This window comes from Anser cygnoides, chromosome 3 (genome assembly GCF_040182565.1).
Source record: "Anser cygnoides isolate HZ-2024a breed goose chromosome 3, Taihu_goose_T2T_genome, whole genome shotgun sequence".
NCBI lineage: Eukaryota > Metazoa > Chordata > Aves > Anseriformes > Anatidae > Anser > Anser cygnoides.
The window spans coordinates 56703377-56719808 of NC_089875.1; the positions used below are offsets into that span (position 1 = coordinate 56703377).

The following is a 16432-nucleotide window of genomic DNA, read 5'->3' on the forward strand; positions in this document are numbered from 1 at the left end:
TTACTTCGTGTGGGAGTAATGAGCATTAGTTAGAAGAGGAAAATAAAAAAAAAAAAAAAAAAGTAAACCAAGGCATTAAGTACTTTTTTTTTCTTCTTTTGTCTCCTGACTTTTAAACAAGCCAGTCTGCTGCAAACCAATGATTCTGCCATTTCTTGTGCTAGGTTAATAAAAACAAGAAGTGGCGTGAGCTGGCAACAACATTGAACGTTGGCACTTCGAGCAGTGCAGCCAGCTCCCTGAAAAAACAATACATTCAGTACCTGTTTGCCTTCGAGTGCAAGATCGAGCGAGGGGAGGAGCCCCCTCCAGAAGTCTTCAGCACTGGAGATACCAAGAAACAACCTAAGATTCAGCCGCCATCTCCTGGTAAGTAGAAAAAACTGCAGCCTCTTACACAACCATTTTTAAATGCGCAAGATATTCACTAGGTTGCAGTTTTTATATTTAGAAGCATGTCTTGCTAATATTAGACAAACTGCGAGGATAAATATGTTGTTGGCATCTTGTTTTCCAACTTGAACCAGCTCCTGAGTTGAGTCAGATTTAACTCTGAAGAGCTATCCACGGTTACGTATCTAGTCTTTGCTCAAGATGCGTGTACCAACGTACCCCTAAAATTCAAAGAGTTACGTTGTTCCAGTAAAAATGAAAGCATTCTACAAGGCCGTGCTGGTGCTGTAAGACATGAGGCAGCCAGCACCAGGAGGAGTTCCCATTTATCTAAAGATGAGGTCCTCTTGCCTGCACCTTCACTGCTGTGACTCTGAAGCTGCATTTTCAGCATGGCTGTTGCTCGGTAGAACTTCAGTTGGAGGCAGGATGGCAGATGCTGGGCTAATGAGTGGATCTCAGATGGTTGCTCTGATGTGGCTCGTGTTGAATGTGTGACAGATGGAGGGAGCTGAGAGTACGGTGTATCCCCACGGCCAGACATTGTAGTCTGGAGGCACGCTCTCTATTCTGTTGTTGTTAATCCTGTATGTCAGATAAGTTGTTAGCATCACCATTTTTATCTTCTCTGAAAAATCAGAACATGAATTGATTGATTTGGGCCATTCTTTTTGCGTGTACAGTGTAGTTTCTTTCTAAATTAATTTAACTTGAGACTTGCAAGATTTGATAGTCATGATTGATATTCAACACAGGAAAATTCTTTAGTAGTGACATTTTAAGTATATAGGAAAAGGTGTAGTAAGTATTAGTCTATTAAGTTGACTTCTGAAAATTTTTCCTTTGATTTGCTGGTTATTAGACTTATCTGAGCAACAAAATAATTTTGCTAATACCTAGCTTCACATTTACTGTTAGGTAGACTGCCTTCTGTTATTGCCAAGAGAACATAATTCTGGAATGTTTATAGCAGATCCCTATGTGAGAGGGCAGTACTGGAAAAGTATTTAATAACTTAATTTCTGTTATTTCAGTTCACTGGCTGAAAATAGGAGGTGGAGAGTGGGGGACCCAGCAAGCTCTCGAGGTATTTTGCTGGCTGTATCGCCCCAGTTTGATAATTCCTATTGTGGATACCAGAAAATTTGCAAAAACCTTTATCATCATATAATACAGTTCTGGCCTTTACAAGATCATTTCATATGATAGTGCTTTGTCACTACAGAAGAAGATAAAAGCAATAAGGCTTAAATCTTTTTCAGCGTGATGTATTTGGTGTCAGGATTTGGGGGAGCATTTAGTTAAACACTCCTAGATACATCTCTTCATGTAATACTTTAAATAGTTCCACTTCCTCGTCAATACCTACAGTTATCAGGTACCCCAATGTTGGTTATTTAATATAGAAGACAACTAGATGACTTCGCAAGGCAATTTTAGAATGTGGAGAAAAACACATAACACAAGAAGTGAAGCCAAGTCCAAATGTTTATCAGTCTGAAATGAGCATGGCATGTCCAGAGTGTGCCCCACTGCAAAAATTAAAAGATGTTGCGTTTGCCTCTCATTCCCAAGAAGGCTGGTAAGGGGAGTGAAACTGTTTAGACTTGCTAAGGAGTGTCAAGAGGAAAATAATCTCTTTCTAAAACTAAGAAGCAGTACTAAAAATGAAAGGGTATTGTGCTGTGCTGTCTCCTTCCTTGCCCGTCCCCCTCCAACACCGCGCTCAGCAGTTTGTTCAGGGACAATTCCCGTGAATCGGCTGAACTTTGAGATGAAGAATCCTGATTTAAATACGTAGACCAGAAACAAAGGAACAGAAATACCACACGTACCATTTTTACAGCGTCCTTTTGTATCATGGTGCCACAGATTAAAATGATAAAGTCCAAGTTTAAATTTATCATAACATTCAAGGAAGCCTCCTATGAGGAGAACTGAAACTATTTTTCTAAAATAAAAACACAGCAGGACATAGAGACTAGAAGAGGGGGAAGCAAGCAAAGATCTCAAGGTTTGTTTTGTTGGCTAGAAAAGAACTCGTGTCACTGAATGGACTGCACTTCTGTACGCAGAAAGGCTTTCCCAGTGTGTATCAGCTTTAGTACATGAAATCCCGCTGAGGTATAGATGCTGCAGAGAGTACAAGCCTGTTCTTTTTAATAGTCAGCTTTTTTTTCTCTCCCCCTTTTCTTTGGTTTATACCAACATTAACATTTTAACTGCACAAAAGAAGTAGAGTTGTGGATGTACTTTAGATAATCTGTTACTCTCTGGCATTCAGAGGGAACAGGAGCCCGGTACAACATGGAACGGTAGCCTCGTAAGGTCCTCCTTTTAACCATTAGCCTCTGTTGTGCAGTTAGCTCAGTGTAGGCAGAGCCACTTCAAAGCAGAAACCATTTGCAAAGAACTAGTTGGCAGCATTAGTGCTTTGGGTAATTTGATAAAAAAGCAGGGGGACTTGTCTCAGAGAGGGGGTGTTGTATTTTGTCTGTGAGAGACAGTGCAAAAACCGTAGCAAGCAGAGCCCAGCAGAAGAACCTGCTCAGGAAAAGGATGCGATGTGCAAGTCAAATCCAGGGGACTGCGATGCAGCAGTGTGGGTTCATTTGCTTGTAGCACTGTATTTGGGATTTCCCATCACTTTTGGTTTTTACATCACTAACTCTAATAAGGTAAATGATATGTAAAGGAGTGAATAGCTTAGTGCTGTGTACAGTGCAATTCAGAATAGTGTCAGCAATTATATAAAGTTGAAAAAGGGAATCAGAGTAGCCAGTTTGCACTGTAGAAAAGGTATTAGTGATAGGATTAGCTGCCTATTTTAATAAACATTCTGGCTTCATAGTACTGTTGGATCCTCTTCTGTTCTTTCAGAAAACTGCCAGGCAGAGGTGGGGGCCCGAAGGTGTTGGAGTGTGTCTTGCACTGCTCTGAGGCTGTGCAAGCTGGAGATGTGCTTGTGGTAGGCTGAGACCTTGATATCACACCTTGGGTCTGTCTGGGTCAGGTAGTACCACCAGCAGAGAAGACCAGCAGCAGATGCCTAATGCCAGGCTAGCTATTAGAAGACCCCTGCTGGCCCTGTGTCCTGATTGTTGGGTCTGTGCCAAGGTCCATGCCAACTGTTGAGTGTTATTTTGCTGTGTAGGCATTCCTTTATGGAGAGAAAGGCACCGTAGGTCTTCGTAAGCATCCTTCTAGGGCTCCAGTACTTTCCAGAAGTGGGTACAAAGACAAAATGCTCTTCCCATCATGTGCATTCGATGGTTTTGACCCAAACACGCACAAATCACGTGGCAAGTCCTAAACTGAAAATAATTCCCAGCAACCGTTCCGCTAGGCACTAATGGGTGCAGGAGAAGAAGAAGCCGGCCAAACACCGGCATGGAGGCGATGCTTCCCGTCGCTGCGCCGTGGCACTGTGAATTCATAGCCACAGCGTGCGGCGAGGCGTGCGTGGCTCTCAGGCACGTGGTGCGAGGGGGTTACCCCGCGCAGAGCGAGAGGGGTGGGCACCATGGCACCGTCAGCTTGCTCCCGAGGAGCAGGGCCAGCAGGGCTGCCTCTCGGCCGACCTGGGAAGCAGCTCCGGGGGGAGAGAGGCAGGGAGCGCCCGCAGCGAGCTCCCCGTGCTTCCCTGGCAGCAGAGAAGCAGGACCTGGGGAGGGGGGCCGTGGCAGGTGGCTGACCAACCTGCTGTTACTAGCAGGCAGGTGATGTCACGGAGCGCGCCACCGGGCCAGCCAGGGAATCCCCACGGAAGATGGATGGGCGAGGGGTCGGGGGACGTTGGGGGCAGGCAGAGGTGCCCCCACGCCTGTGCCCGCGCCCGCCAGGGGGGCCCTGCCGCAGCCAGCGGCCCCCAGCCCGGCCAAACTGGGGCACGGGGTTCGTGCTGTGTGAATTATCTTCCCAGCGTGGCGGCTGGCTGCTCGCTCTGAAGTATGCGAATGTGCTTAACCTTCAGTAACCTTTCCATTGTTTACTTTAGAGTATACATTTGTAGCTTCTGGCAAAAGGTAGGGATATCCTAGAGAGCACGTCAGGCCTCCTATTAATGGCGTTTCAAGAGGTTGAATTCTTTTTATTTTTTCCTCCTTTTTTTTCTTTTTTTTTTTTTCCTGGAGGGAAAAAATTGCTGGCAAGAGAAATCTTTTTTATGTATTTATTTTTTTAACTGCATATTTCTGGTAAATAAAGGGTCTTTCCTGAAAGCAGCCCGTGCTGCCATTCAGGCTTTGCAAGGAAAAAGCCATGGCAGTACTGCAATTCCATGCTGCCGGGAATAACACGGGCCGTTGAGTGAACTGTGGCAAGGGTTTGTAGGACTTCACTTCTCACTAACAGAAATGCTCCTTTTATTTCTTTTTGGATGGATTTTAAATTCCTAAAAGCATACTCTTACAGATCTGCTATGACACTTGAGAGAGAAGCATTACTTAGACACGGACGTGAGATGAAGAATTCATTAGCTATGTATACACAGTTTTTTTTTCCTGGACATCCGCAAGTCAGCTGCAGTCATGTACACAGAGATTACCTATTCTAAAAGAACATTAGTGTCTGTCTTCTTTATTCATTCTTTGTTTAGTACTGAAGCTTATAAAGCACTTTAAAAGACAGGGCTTCTGTTTCAGGAAGTCCACGATCAAAACGAAACAGCTAGCATAATAAAATACCTGCAAGAATAGATGTAAAGAATTCAGAGAATAGATTAACAAATGTAAAATTGCAGGTGAAACATGAAAAAAGGAATCTGGCACTTTCTTACAAAGAAGAAGGTTGTTTCCATATCCTTGAAAACTAGAAAACATTGCTAATAGCAATGTGTGTAAAATGTATGTGTGAGGGAACATAAGTAATCTGCATTTAGTGTTTGCACATGCTATATCCAAAAACTGGTCAAAGTATATTGTTTTGTTGCAAAGTCTAGTGCTGAAATGTTAAGAAATGCCAAAAGTGAGATATAATCATTGTAACCTTAATTATGTTTCCTTGTGCATCTACAGTTCAATACACTCTTAATCATGCGGTCACATTTTTTCTGTGAAATGTCTGTGTCATTCAGTGCACAAAATAAACAAATGTTCAACAAATGAGAAGCTATTCAGTATTTTGTGTTACCCTCACCTTTCAATACTTGTGCCACAGTTTTCAGACAGCCTCAAACAGAGAATTATAACTTTACTCCTTGTTTTTTTTCTCTTGGTCTTCATTATAACTGTATTTGAGGGCATTAAAAGCGTTGATCAACCTTTGCAATACCCACCTGAGAGGAAAAGGAGTATGATTCCTGTTCTACAGATGAAGAGATGGGCCACCAAAAAAGTTTACGTCATGAGTATCAGCTCATTCTGGGTGCCAGTTTTCTAAGTTTTGCCATGTATCGCCCTTTATATGATCTCACCTGTTGCCCTATTGTGTTCTGCATAGCCACAAATCAGCACCTTTAAAGAGATGCTCTGAGGAAAGGACCACACATCTAAGAACCTCTTGTGAAAAAAATAATTTCATTCATATGCCCAGTATTGCACGTGAATTTTTTACAGGAGCAAGAAAAAAAAATAGCTTGAGGGGAAGATCCATCTGGATAACTTCCTTGTGATTGTCTGAAGCATGGTAAAGGTTTAAGTAACTGAAAATCACATCCTACAAGAAAGAGTTACCTTACTTAAAGAACGTAGGTCATACCCACTCTTGGGCTCTTCTTGTTAGCTGATGACCTGATCCAGAGGTTGAAGCAGTTGCAGGCCCTAGTCTGTAGAAGTGTGCCTTACCCAGCAGGGACCTAGAGCAAAACACATTAACAAAGCAATACCAGAAACTTGGCACTTCTTGTAATAGTATTTGCCTTCCATTTTTCAGATATTTATAAACGGTCGTTTAGAAGGGGTTCAGGGTCAGGGCAAATAACTATAACTACCACCCAGCAGATAGAAATTTAACTTGCAGGTTCTCTGTTGGACATCTTTCTGTTTTTAAATCTTTCCTTGCAGAAGAGATTTCTAAAAACCACGTTACTCCTAATAAAGATACTATGTATTCAAGCAGCCCATAAGTAATGAAAGAATATTTTGCTTGTTTTATTTGGGTTTACTTTAGATACGAATTAAGGTTTTGCTCAGGTGGAATAGGAAAGAACTTAACTGCTGCATAAGAGCCTGCGTAAGAGAAATGTGCAGGGTGAAGCAATATCATATTTTACAGCAAGTATGTGGATAAACTAGATGTTTGCTTACACAGTTCTAATATGACAAGATGGTGTGTGACAACTCAGAAATGCCTTCAAGCTTTTTAGAAGTAATCTAGAACTGTGTTTAAAGCACAATAGGCCTTGAAATACAAAAGAGCGGGAGAATGATCCTGTCTTACTCAGGGGGTCATATATACAAAGGGTTCATTTTATGTGAACATGATGATTTTCTTTATTATTTCATGGATTTGTTTCGTTATCGCACTAAAGCCTTCAGTCAACTGTAGCCTGAATTTTTGCAAATGTTGTTGTTACTGTACTAATGCAATCAGAGAGCTTTTCTTGAACTTTTTTTGAACGTCATTTCTATGTGAGCATAATCCAAACATGCCTTAGAAAGTTGAGGACAGGAACAACATGGTCTACAAAATGTGCATTTTACATATGCACTTGCTACTGAGACTGATTTCCAGATAGTGGAACATGTGTTACAGATATAAATGAAACACATAAAAAGGGTGTTCTTCAGTTAAAAACAAGCTCTGCCTGTCAAGATGATGAGTGTTCTAGGAGTCTGAGTCAATTATAAACTACTCTCTCTTTCACACGCAGAAGAAAAGCCCATACTGCTTCTTCCAATTTTTCCTCTAGCAGTAATTTATAAAGTTTTGTTAATTGGCTGTTGAACGTAGATAGTCAGGTACTATAAAATGCTTACATGACAGTTCATAAGAAAAAAAAAAAAAGAAAAAAAAAAGAAAAAAAAAAAGACCTCTCAAGCCAAAGCCATGTCTTTCTAAGTCTATTAGGTTTGTGATTTTTTCTGTTTGAAAATTGCATCCATAGACTTGACCCTACAACTTCTCGGGACGAATTCCTGCTACGAGCACCAAACAAGCAGACAAGGCCAGTCTGATCCAAGGTTTAGACACTGTTAATGATGCCCTTCTATTGCCTTCTATATCAGAAAAATACTACATCAAATGTTGGGGGGTAATCCTCTCAGTATTCGTATAAAAAGAGTAATTTCAAGTGTGTACTTTAAAAGACTGGTCTGAACGTGTTTTATCATTAGCTTATGTGATATATTCAGTTAATGCTCTTGTTACTGTTGGAATAGAATATTCTATGCTTTTCTCCACTCGTTGTCATATCAGGAATATAGCTATTTACCATGGTCGAGGAGGACAGTAGTGCAGGTACGCTACTACTCTCTGAGACCTCAACGTAAGTTTTCGCAGACGAAATAGGTGGCTTTGCAGAACTGACCTGGTCTTGTTACACATGCTCTACGGTGATCCTAGCTACATTTTGTTAAGTTGTACTTTACTATTTATACAGTTTTATTAGGAATGTGTGCCATAGCTCCTGTTCGTATTCTACTTCCAGTGGTTGCTTTCTTCTTACCCTAGATTGTCTTCTGCATTTCTTGAATACAATCTTTTGCCACGCTGTCTCAAAACTGACATAGAGTTGCAGTGTGCCACTAACCGTTTGCCATGTTTCACCTCAGAAATGTCTGCCTTCTAGTAGTAAATGAAATTATGTTCTTATATTAATACAGCAGTTTAAATTTGTAGGAAAAGCTTCTGGCTGAAATTTGCCTTATAAATGTCTGTGTTGTGGTAGTGATTATATAAAGAAGCTGTGCCAAAGAACAACCTTTCATTTACTCTGTTGTAAACTATAGACAATTAACTCTGTATCTCTGACCTCTGTTTTAAATGATCCTTCATCTAGATGATTTCTATTCATGTTGCTTCAGGCATCAGATTTAATTCATGGTTCTAGGAAAGATGATGGCTATTACTGCACAGCATATCCTGATCTCAGAGGATCTGTGGAAGTTATAAAGTATTGAGATGCATGGTATAAGCAGGCTCATGGGGGAAAGAACTAGTTTCTCTCACTGATGATTATTATTTCCGCAGTAATTTGGCTTCTACCTTTTAATATTTCCTTTTTCTTTCATCTCCCAGCTAATTCTGGTTCCTTGCAAGGTCCACAGACTCCACAGTCTACTGGTAGTAATTCCATGACAGAAGTGCCAGGCGATTTGAAGCCCCCAACACCAGCATCAACACCTCATGGACAGATGACACCTATGCAGGGTGGCAGGTATGAGAAGGGCTTTGCTTCATTTTCTCTTACGCTGTAGTTCTACAAAAGTTTAAGCCAGTCTTTCCTTTACCCAACTGCTCAGGCACTCGTTTGATTCTGTGCTGAACCAGTCCAGCCTTAGAAGTGGCAGAAAATCATCTCTCTTTGGAGGGGAGATTGGGAAAGGGAGGAAGGAGTGGGAGCTGCTTTAGCTTTCTAAGCACCAGAGAAGGATCAAACAAGCACAAGTGCAAAGGAGAGAACGTGAATATGTCAAGAGTGGGAAGGAATGTGGAACCCAGCAGCACCAGCTTAGAACCACAGCCTTGCTTCTTGGGTATACAAGTCTGGACCTGTATACCCAATCTAAAAAGTATTACATTAACAGTGAGGTAGCAGAGGATTCAGCTGGATGGACCGAGATTTATTTCAGTTCTCTGTCCTACAAGTCACACAGGGCAGCTTGATCTGAAGTCTTCTCTCCATTCATAAAGAATTGTTAGCCCATGGACGTCCAGCAAAAAAAAAGTTCTTGTTGACTTCAGCAGGAACATACCTGAGCTTTGAACTGTTTACAAGATCATTCAGAATTTAACATACTTATATTCTTTTTTCTTCATCTCCAATAGCTCGGAACGGATAACCAGAACTTTCTTAATCATCTGTGATTCAGACTGAGTTTTCTTCCATTGTGAAAAATATTTTCTTTTGCATTAAGAATAAATTTGGTAGTTAATAGTGAAAATTCATTTTCCAAGCCAAATTTGTAAGGGCTTTAGAATAAAGCTGGCTGCAGCCATAAAAGTTAGCGCCTCTCCATAACGGGAAATGGTATTTGGGAGGTAAATCAAATGTAGCTGTTTAGTCTTTAGTAGGAGAGCAAGGGAATAGTAAATTGGTAACCTTGCAATCATTACCTTTCAATTGGTAAATTTGAAACTGATCAACAGTAATTCTGTTTTGACACAGCATGTAATTAACCTGTGCTTGTGAGGACAACAGCTTAGTGAAATTTCAGAAAAGTTTAGACTTCTACATGACTAATAGGAATATGCACAGTTGAATTAGATGGAAAACACTGATCTTTAATGTAAGTAGCCAGATAAGCATGGGGGAAAAAATGGGTAGATTTTTTAATGATGGTGAAAGTTGTTTTCATCTTCCTCAGCTGTATCCTGCACTGCTGAAGATAGCGTCATGGACTAGGCATATTATAGTCCAGTCTGCTTTCACAGTTCTTAGAAATATATGATGATGTTAATGCCTCCTTTTTCTCCTCTGCTAGAAACAGCGCAGTTAGTGTGCACGATCCCTTTTCTGATGTAAGTGATTCAGCATTCCCGAAGCGAAACTCCATGACGCCAAATGCACCGTACCAGCAGGGAATAAACATGCCAGATATGATGGGAAGGATGCCATATGAGCCGAATAAAGATCCTTTCGGTGGAATGAGAAAAGGTATTTTCTTTGTGGGAGTTTAAGTGTTCTTACATCGATTTAATGAGGATATTCTAGTCATCAGAATGAGCTGCACACTTTGCTGATTCTAACACTGGTAAAATGGCATGCTTATAGCAAAAAGAGAGATGCAGTGCAATTCTGTTTCATTCTACTCTGATCATATTTTCCCCTCTCAGAGTCATATTGTGTATGTTAGAGGAACTTAACTGTTTCCTAAAACTGTTTCCAGGAACACATTTCAGGAATGACGGCATAAATTCCTAGGGTAAGATTTTATGCAATGCAGTATGCTTCTTGAAGGTGGTTAGCTACTCTGCAAATCGGATCCTGGACTTCAGTGTTAGAATATGAAACTCTGAAGCAACAGGCCTGGGTGTAGTAGGGCTGAACTGGGAATTCACTGTGTGGAACTGAGCAAGTCTCCTTATGTTGTCTGTCTGTTTACATGTTTTTCAGAATAGGAAAGCTAATTTTTTTCTCACTTAGACAACCCTTGAAAAAAGGTGATAAACATGCTCAAAGGTTGTTCATTTTTAGAAAGCAAAAATTAAAATTAATGTCAAATCTGACTCTTATCCTTTTGGGCACTTAACCTACAGGTGTTTTTGCAGATACTATAAAATGTGCTTAAAATGAATCAGTCTTGCATACCTTGTATATAGGAAAGTGGGAGGAAGGAACACAAGTAGGGCTCACAATGGCTGCAAATAGAAGAGTAAATAGAGGAGATGAAATTAAGAAGTGGAAACAGAAAGAGGGCAAAGGGGAGACATAGGAAGAAAAGGTCCATAAATCAAGCGAAGGATACGGAATGGAATGGAATGGAATGGAATGGAATGGAATGGAATGGAATGGAATGGAATGGAATGGAATGGAATGGAATGGAATGGAATGGAATGGAATGGTTGAAAGGGACATACAAAGATTGAGTCCAACTGCCTGATATGTGATGAACTGGAGAGATAAGTTAAAATAGATAGGTAGCCTGATGTGATCTTTTAAACCTTTCCTTTAAATCCTTTTGCCTGGACTGCGGAGACTAGCACAATGTGGTTGGAGTCAGGGGAAGGTCTCCTCTGTCTTAGATTCATTTTAGTTGTTATATCCATCTGAGATTAAGTGGGCTTATTCCTTCAGTAAGCAAGTTCTGATATATGTAGGTATATAAGTGCTTTATGAGCAAAAGAAGAACCTAATCCCTACAGCTTTATAATTCAAACTATGAGACTTGCTTTCATCTGTTTGTAGGGTTCATGTTTGCGTTAATATTTAGCGTTGTTTGGGGTGAAAAGAGAAAGAGCAAGTTCATCTTCAGCTATAAAGACCACAGGGAAGAAGCTGCCTTGGTGCCTGTTGAGTTCAGTTCGATATGATGAGATTACTTTCTTCGTTTGCAGCTCCTATATAATATTATAACCATCATCTTGGTAGTGGTGCTGCTTCATGTGTTTTCATCAGGCCCTGGAGAGCTTGTCAGACACCAGCTAATTCTCCTTGGCAGTGTTAGGGATCGGAACATTATTTTAAAATATATCATTTAATAAAAAGATATCTTCAAACACCCAGAATAATATATTTAATTTCCTTTACTGTTTCAGTGCCTGGAAGCAATGAGCCTTTCATGACCCCTGGACAAATGCCCAACAGTGGAATACAGGATATGTATAACCAGAGTCCATCTGGAGCGATGTCCAACATGAGCATGAGCCAGCGACAGCAGTTCTCTTATGGAAGTGGCTATGACAGGAGGTGAGTTAATCTTCAGGAGAAAGGAAAGCACATTAGTGAAAACAATCATCTCCCCTTCTCATTTTCCTATCTCACCTTGCAGAGAACATAGCGGCCTATATTTCCTACAGCATCTTGCTAAATCACTGGGAGTTAAACCGTTGGTAGTGACAGTGTCTAGCTGTTTACAGAAATTAATAAAGAGGAATTGTTACACTTCAGAATTCACTCAAGCTGCAGCAGATCAGCAAATGGGTGTGTTTGACAGCTGCCTTCAGCTGGCTGCTGTGCTGGGCTGTGATGGTGTAAAGTAGCACTTCAGTTAGTCTTCTTGCCATGTTTTCACGTAAACAGTTGTTGGTGGGCTTTTTTGAAAAACAAAACGCACAGCCTAACTGTGTTTGGTTTGCGGTCTGTTAGTGGATTGTCTTTGGAAATTCTGGAGTCTGCTGTCTGAGCTGTAGGGGCACTGGTCTTTCAGTGTGTCCATCAGGACCCTCGTAAGTTTGCCTTTCAGTGAAGTAAGCAAGAATAAATTTGGTTCTCTTTTGTTTATGCTGGGAAAGCCTTTGGAAAAAATAATAATAAAGAAAAAAACAGTAAAATCGCTGATGAATGAGCATTGTTACATAGCAAGCAGAGAGGTTTGAGACTGTTTGGATTTTATTAAGCATTCCAGTAGGTTTTGCAGCTCTGGCTATATTCCCGCTTCTACTCTCATTAGGTTGTGTACTTTAGCTTCCTTTTTTGTTTCCTGGTGGTAGCCAAAGTGTTGCAGAGTTGGACTTCTAAGTGTAACAGTGAAGTTGAGTTTTCACTCATAGTTTGAAGTAGTAAGTGTGTAGACTAACACAACTGTCATGCTCAACAGGTCATATTGCTGGGGAGTCAGTGAGATTAAAGTTTCCAGCGGAAGGTGATAAGTCAAGCAAATGTTTTCTTTAAGGGGTGTGTTTTGTTTTCTTGGCAATTTTGGAGAATAAGTGCTTTTTACAGAATGAGGTTTCCTTTGTCATTTTTTAGGTCGGATCATGGGCTGGGTCCTGAAGGCAGTATGGGACCACCTGGTCAAAGCAACATGGTGCCTTCAAACAGTGACCCAAGCATGTACTCTCCTAATCGTTACCCTGGCCAGCAAAGGTGAACACTGATTTCTCTGTTTGTAATATCTGCAATAACCAGCTAATGAGTGCTAGCAGCCTCTGTGGGAGCACGTAGAATATGCGGCCTCTTGGTGTTGCTTATGCTTTGTCTGTTCTTATTTAGGCTTTTACCGTTGGTTCAGTTTCTTGGGGGTACAGAGCCTTGGGAGAATCAGTTGGCTTTGTGTAGCTGTAGCATCATAGACGTTAGAAAAGGAGTATACATACTGCCTTGTGTATCTCCCTGCCAACACTGAACTGAACATGTATTATAGCCCCAAGTTCTCCAGTGCAGCATTAAATGACACCAATTCTGAAGCTTCCACAGCTTCATTTGGATTGTGGTTATCCTGTGGCTAACAAAACTAACATTTAGAAAACGTTTCCTTATGTTTATAATGCACATGTACCTTTGCGCATTTTTATCGTGTAGCACATAAAATCTTTGACAAGTGTAGACAGTTCCTATCAGGTATATTGTTCTTTTAACTGTCACTAGGTATTTTCTCTCCATCCACATGATAATTTTAGGAAATACTAAACAGCTATTGCTTTCACTCTGGTCAGCACACAAAAACTGTGAATTTTCTATGCTTTTGGAAAAGCCATGTCCCATGAGAACTTTTAATGTGTCAGGTTCCCCAGTCGTCTTTGTTTCTCTGACTCTCCGTGATGTATTACTTCCATAATTATACTCAAATGGTGGCTATGTTCTTACTGGTAATGTGCAGAGTGGAATTACTGACATACTGGTCTGCAATACAGTGTTAATTTTCAGTCTAAATACTTTCCAAGCACTTCATTTCAGCAAATTAAATTTCATTCAGATGTGCTAAAAATACTGCAGTTGCACTGCAGTGCCCCTCAGAGGTCATGAAGGGCCACAGGTAAGTTTCCAAGTGCAGCTCAATTCTGCCTCCTATGTGTATGCTTCATTTATGTAGCTTTAGTTAAAAATTAAATGAATCTTAGCAAAATCATAAAAGTACTGTTTTCACTCAGTGATAATGTGTTTAAACGTTACATATTGAAACATAATACTATTTATACTAACATTCTGTCACTATGGTCCAATTAAAATCACAATTTAGAATCACAGAATTTCACTTTAAATCAGCAGTTAGGTATTGATTATATACCTAACCTACATACCTATATATTAATTACATTCTTAATCCAGAAAATAGTCTTCATGGAGATCTACTCTTTGAACACAAGCATCTTGACTCGCAACGTCTGAGCTATACATCAAGTACTTGTCCTGCTACTACTGGTTCCCAGTGTCACTGTAGCTACCTGTCTTACCTCTTTGCTGACCATACTCTGTTTCCGTTCCTGACAGCTACTCCTAAATCTCTCTGCTGCATCTTCATTGCTTCTCCTTCCTTCTATCTGCTTTACCTCCTTCCTTTGACTGCCAGCTCCAGCAGAGCTTACTACACTAGGCTCTGGACCATACCACACTGTACCTTCACTGTGTTTCCAAAAGGCAAATATCTTCAACGTGCGAGATCATCAGAGCAATTTCCTTTTCCTGGTGGCTTGGAAATTCCATCAGCTCTAAGTGTTGATTTGAATGCTTCATTTTAGGCATGAACCATACGGGCAGCAGTATCCAGGACAAGGACCTCCCTCAGGACAGCCACCATATGGAGGACATCAACCTGGAATGTATCCACAGCAGCAGGTAGGAAAAGGGGAAACAGCTATATTCATAATATTTGTTTAATAAATGTCACCCCAAAGTTCTGTGTACACTCAAAACATTGTTTATAGAATGTATGTCTTCTGGCACAAAGGAGCACTGTAGTTCTGGTCAGAATCACAGCCCATATGGATAAGCAGTGTATATGCAGCTATAGGAGAATATGTTCATAACACTGAAAGAGCATAAATTTTAACAGATGTTCTGTGGCTTTGGATGTGTATCAAGTGAATGTCCCAAGTTAATAACCAGCAGACTGGGAAAGTATAACTCATAGGCTAGTAAAGTGATGCTGCCTCACTTTCAGAAACAAATAGGAAAGCCGCTTGACTGGCAGAGTGAAGGGCCTCAAATTATGTCATGCAGCCAAGTGAACCCAACAGAAAACCGGAACAGAGTCAATCATGCAGTACTCGCAATTATTTTGAATGCTGCGGTGGGTCATGTGCATTACCTATCTTTAATATATATCAGATGGTATATTCCCTCTGTGTTCTCTAGTAATATGTTACCAATACATAAGAGGTGTTATTAGTGTTAAAAATAACCTACACCGTTTGCACATTTCAGTCTCTCTGTGTAAGATCTTTGAAAATACAAGTGATACTAAAATTTAAGGTTTTTGTAAGATGCATCATTACTACCTTGTGGGTGAAATCCCTTCTTGTAAGTCAATAGCAAAACTACACTGACTTCAACAAGGTCAGAGTTTCATCTTGCATGTTATGAGTTCCAGTTATACAGTAATCGAAATTAGCTTCCAAAGTAGAAAACATTTCCTTATAATACAATATCAGAATGTAAGCTTGTTTTCAGACAATTCCAAATAGTCCTTTTCAGTTTGGGATAGAGTTTTACTAGGAAATTTAGGAAAGAAAAAAGAAAAAGGAGATCTTAGGCTACGTTGTACCAAAAAGGTTTAAAATGTTCAGTTTCTTACCTATCTCTTTGGTTCAAACATCTCTAAAATAGCACAATCAAAAAAGTGATGTGTTGTTCTTTACAATGAGCATGTACTAGCAGTCGAGATGATTTAATGGGGAAATTGCAAAGATGCATAACAGAAGTTTGTGATATTCCATGCTAACATATGTAGGTTATATATTAACTACATGTTCATTTAAGCAAGAAGGCAGCTTAAATTTGTGTGTATGTATATATATATATTTGGTCCTGTCCCTAGTGCTGTTTATGTGCTTTGTATAATGTCTCTTGACTGCAAAATGCATTCATTTAAGCATGAATGCAAAAAAGCATTGAAGAATGAAGGGCAAGAATCCTGGCCTTGGCCCCTCCCAGAGGGGGCTCCCACTCCCGGAGGATTCCCCCCTTCCACTTAGCTAGGGATCAGGTTGCCCCTTCCTTACTCTATTTCCTAAGTTTCACTCTGTGGCGTTCAAGAAGAATGTGAAAAATGGCCCTTTCAAAGCCTTATCTACAGCCTGAAGGCTGGGGAATGACTAGGAAGGAGGCGCTTGGAGCAGGAACCCCTGGGGCTAATGAAGCACTTTGAGCCAGTTTTTTCAATTCTTGTATGAATGCTCGTAGCCTGAGAGTTATTACACAGCAGGTGACCGGTGTTGGTGTCTTTTTGTCTGTTGCAAGATCTCACAATTCCACTTTCCCAGTGGAGAGAGGCACATTGTGCAGCCCCGGTCACCCCGCTGAACCTTTACACGGGAGGGGGAATTGAGGTGCATCACT

The 16432-nt window shown here is 40.6% G+C and overlaps 1 protein-coding gene across 1 annotated transcript in view; it reads left to right on the forward strand.

Annotated features, from left to right (window-relative positions):
- Positions 1–16432, forward strand: part of ARID1B (AT-rich interaction domain 1B) — a 326604-nt gene that overhangs the window by 301798 nt on the left and 8374 nt on the right. Inside the window, 5 exon segments of the mRNA XM_066994218.1 lie at positions 165–369; positions 8572–8710; positions 9978–10150; positions 11752–11902; positions 14614–14710. Of these exon segments, the coding sequence (XP_066850319.1) occupies positions 165–369; positions 8572–8710; positions 9978–10150; positions 11752–11902; positions 14614–14710 (765 nt within the window).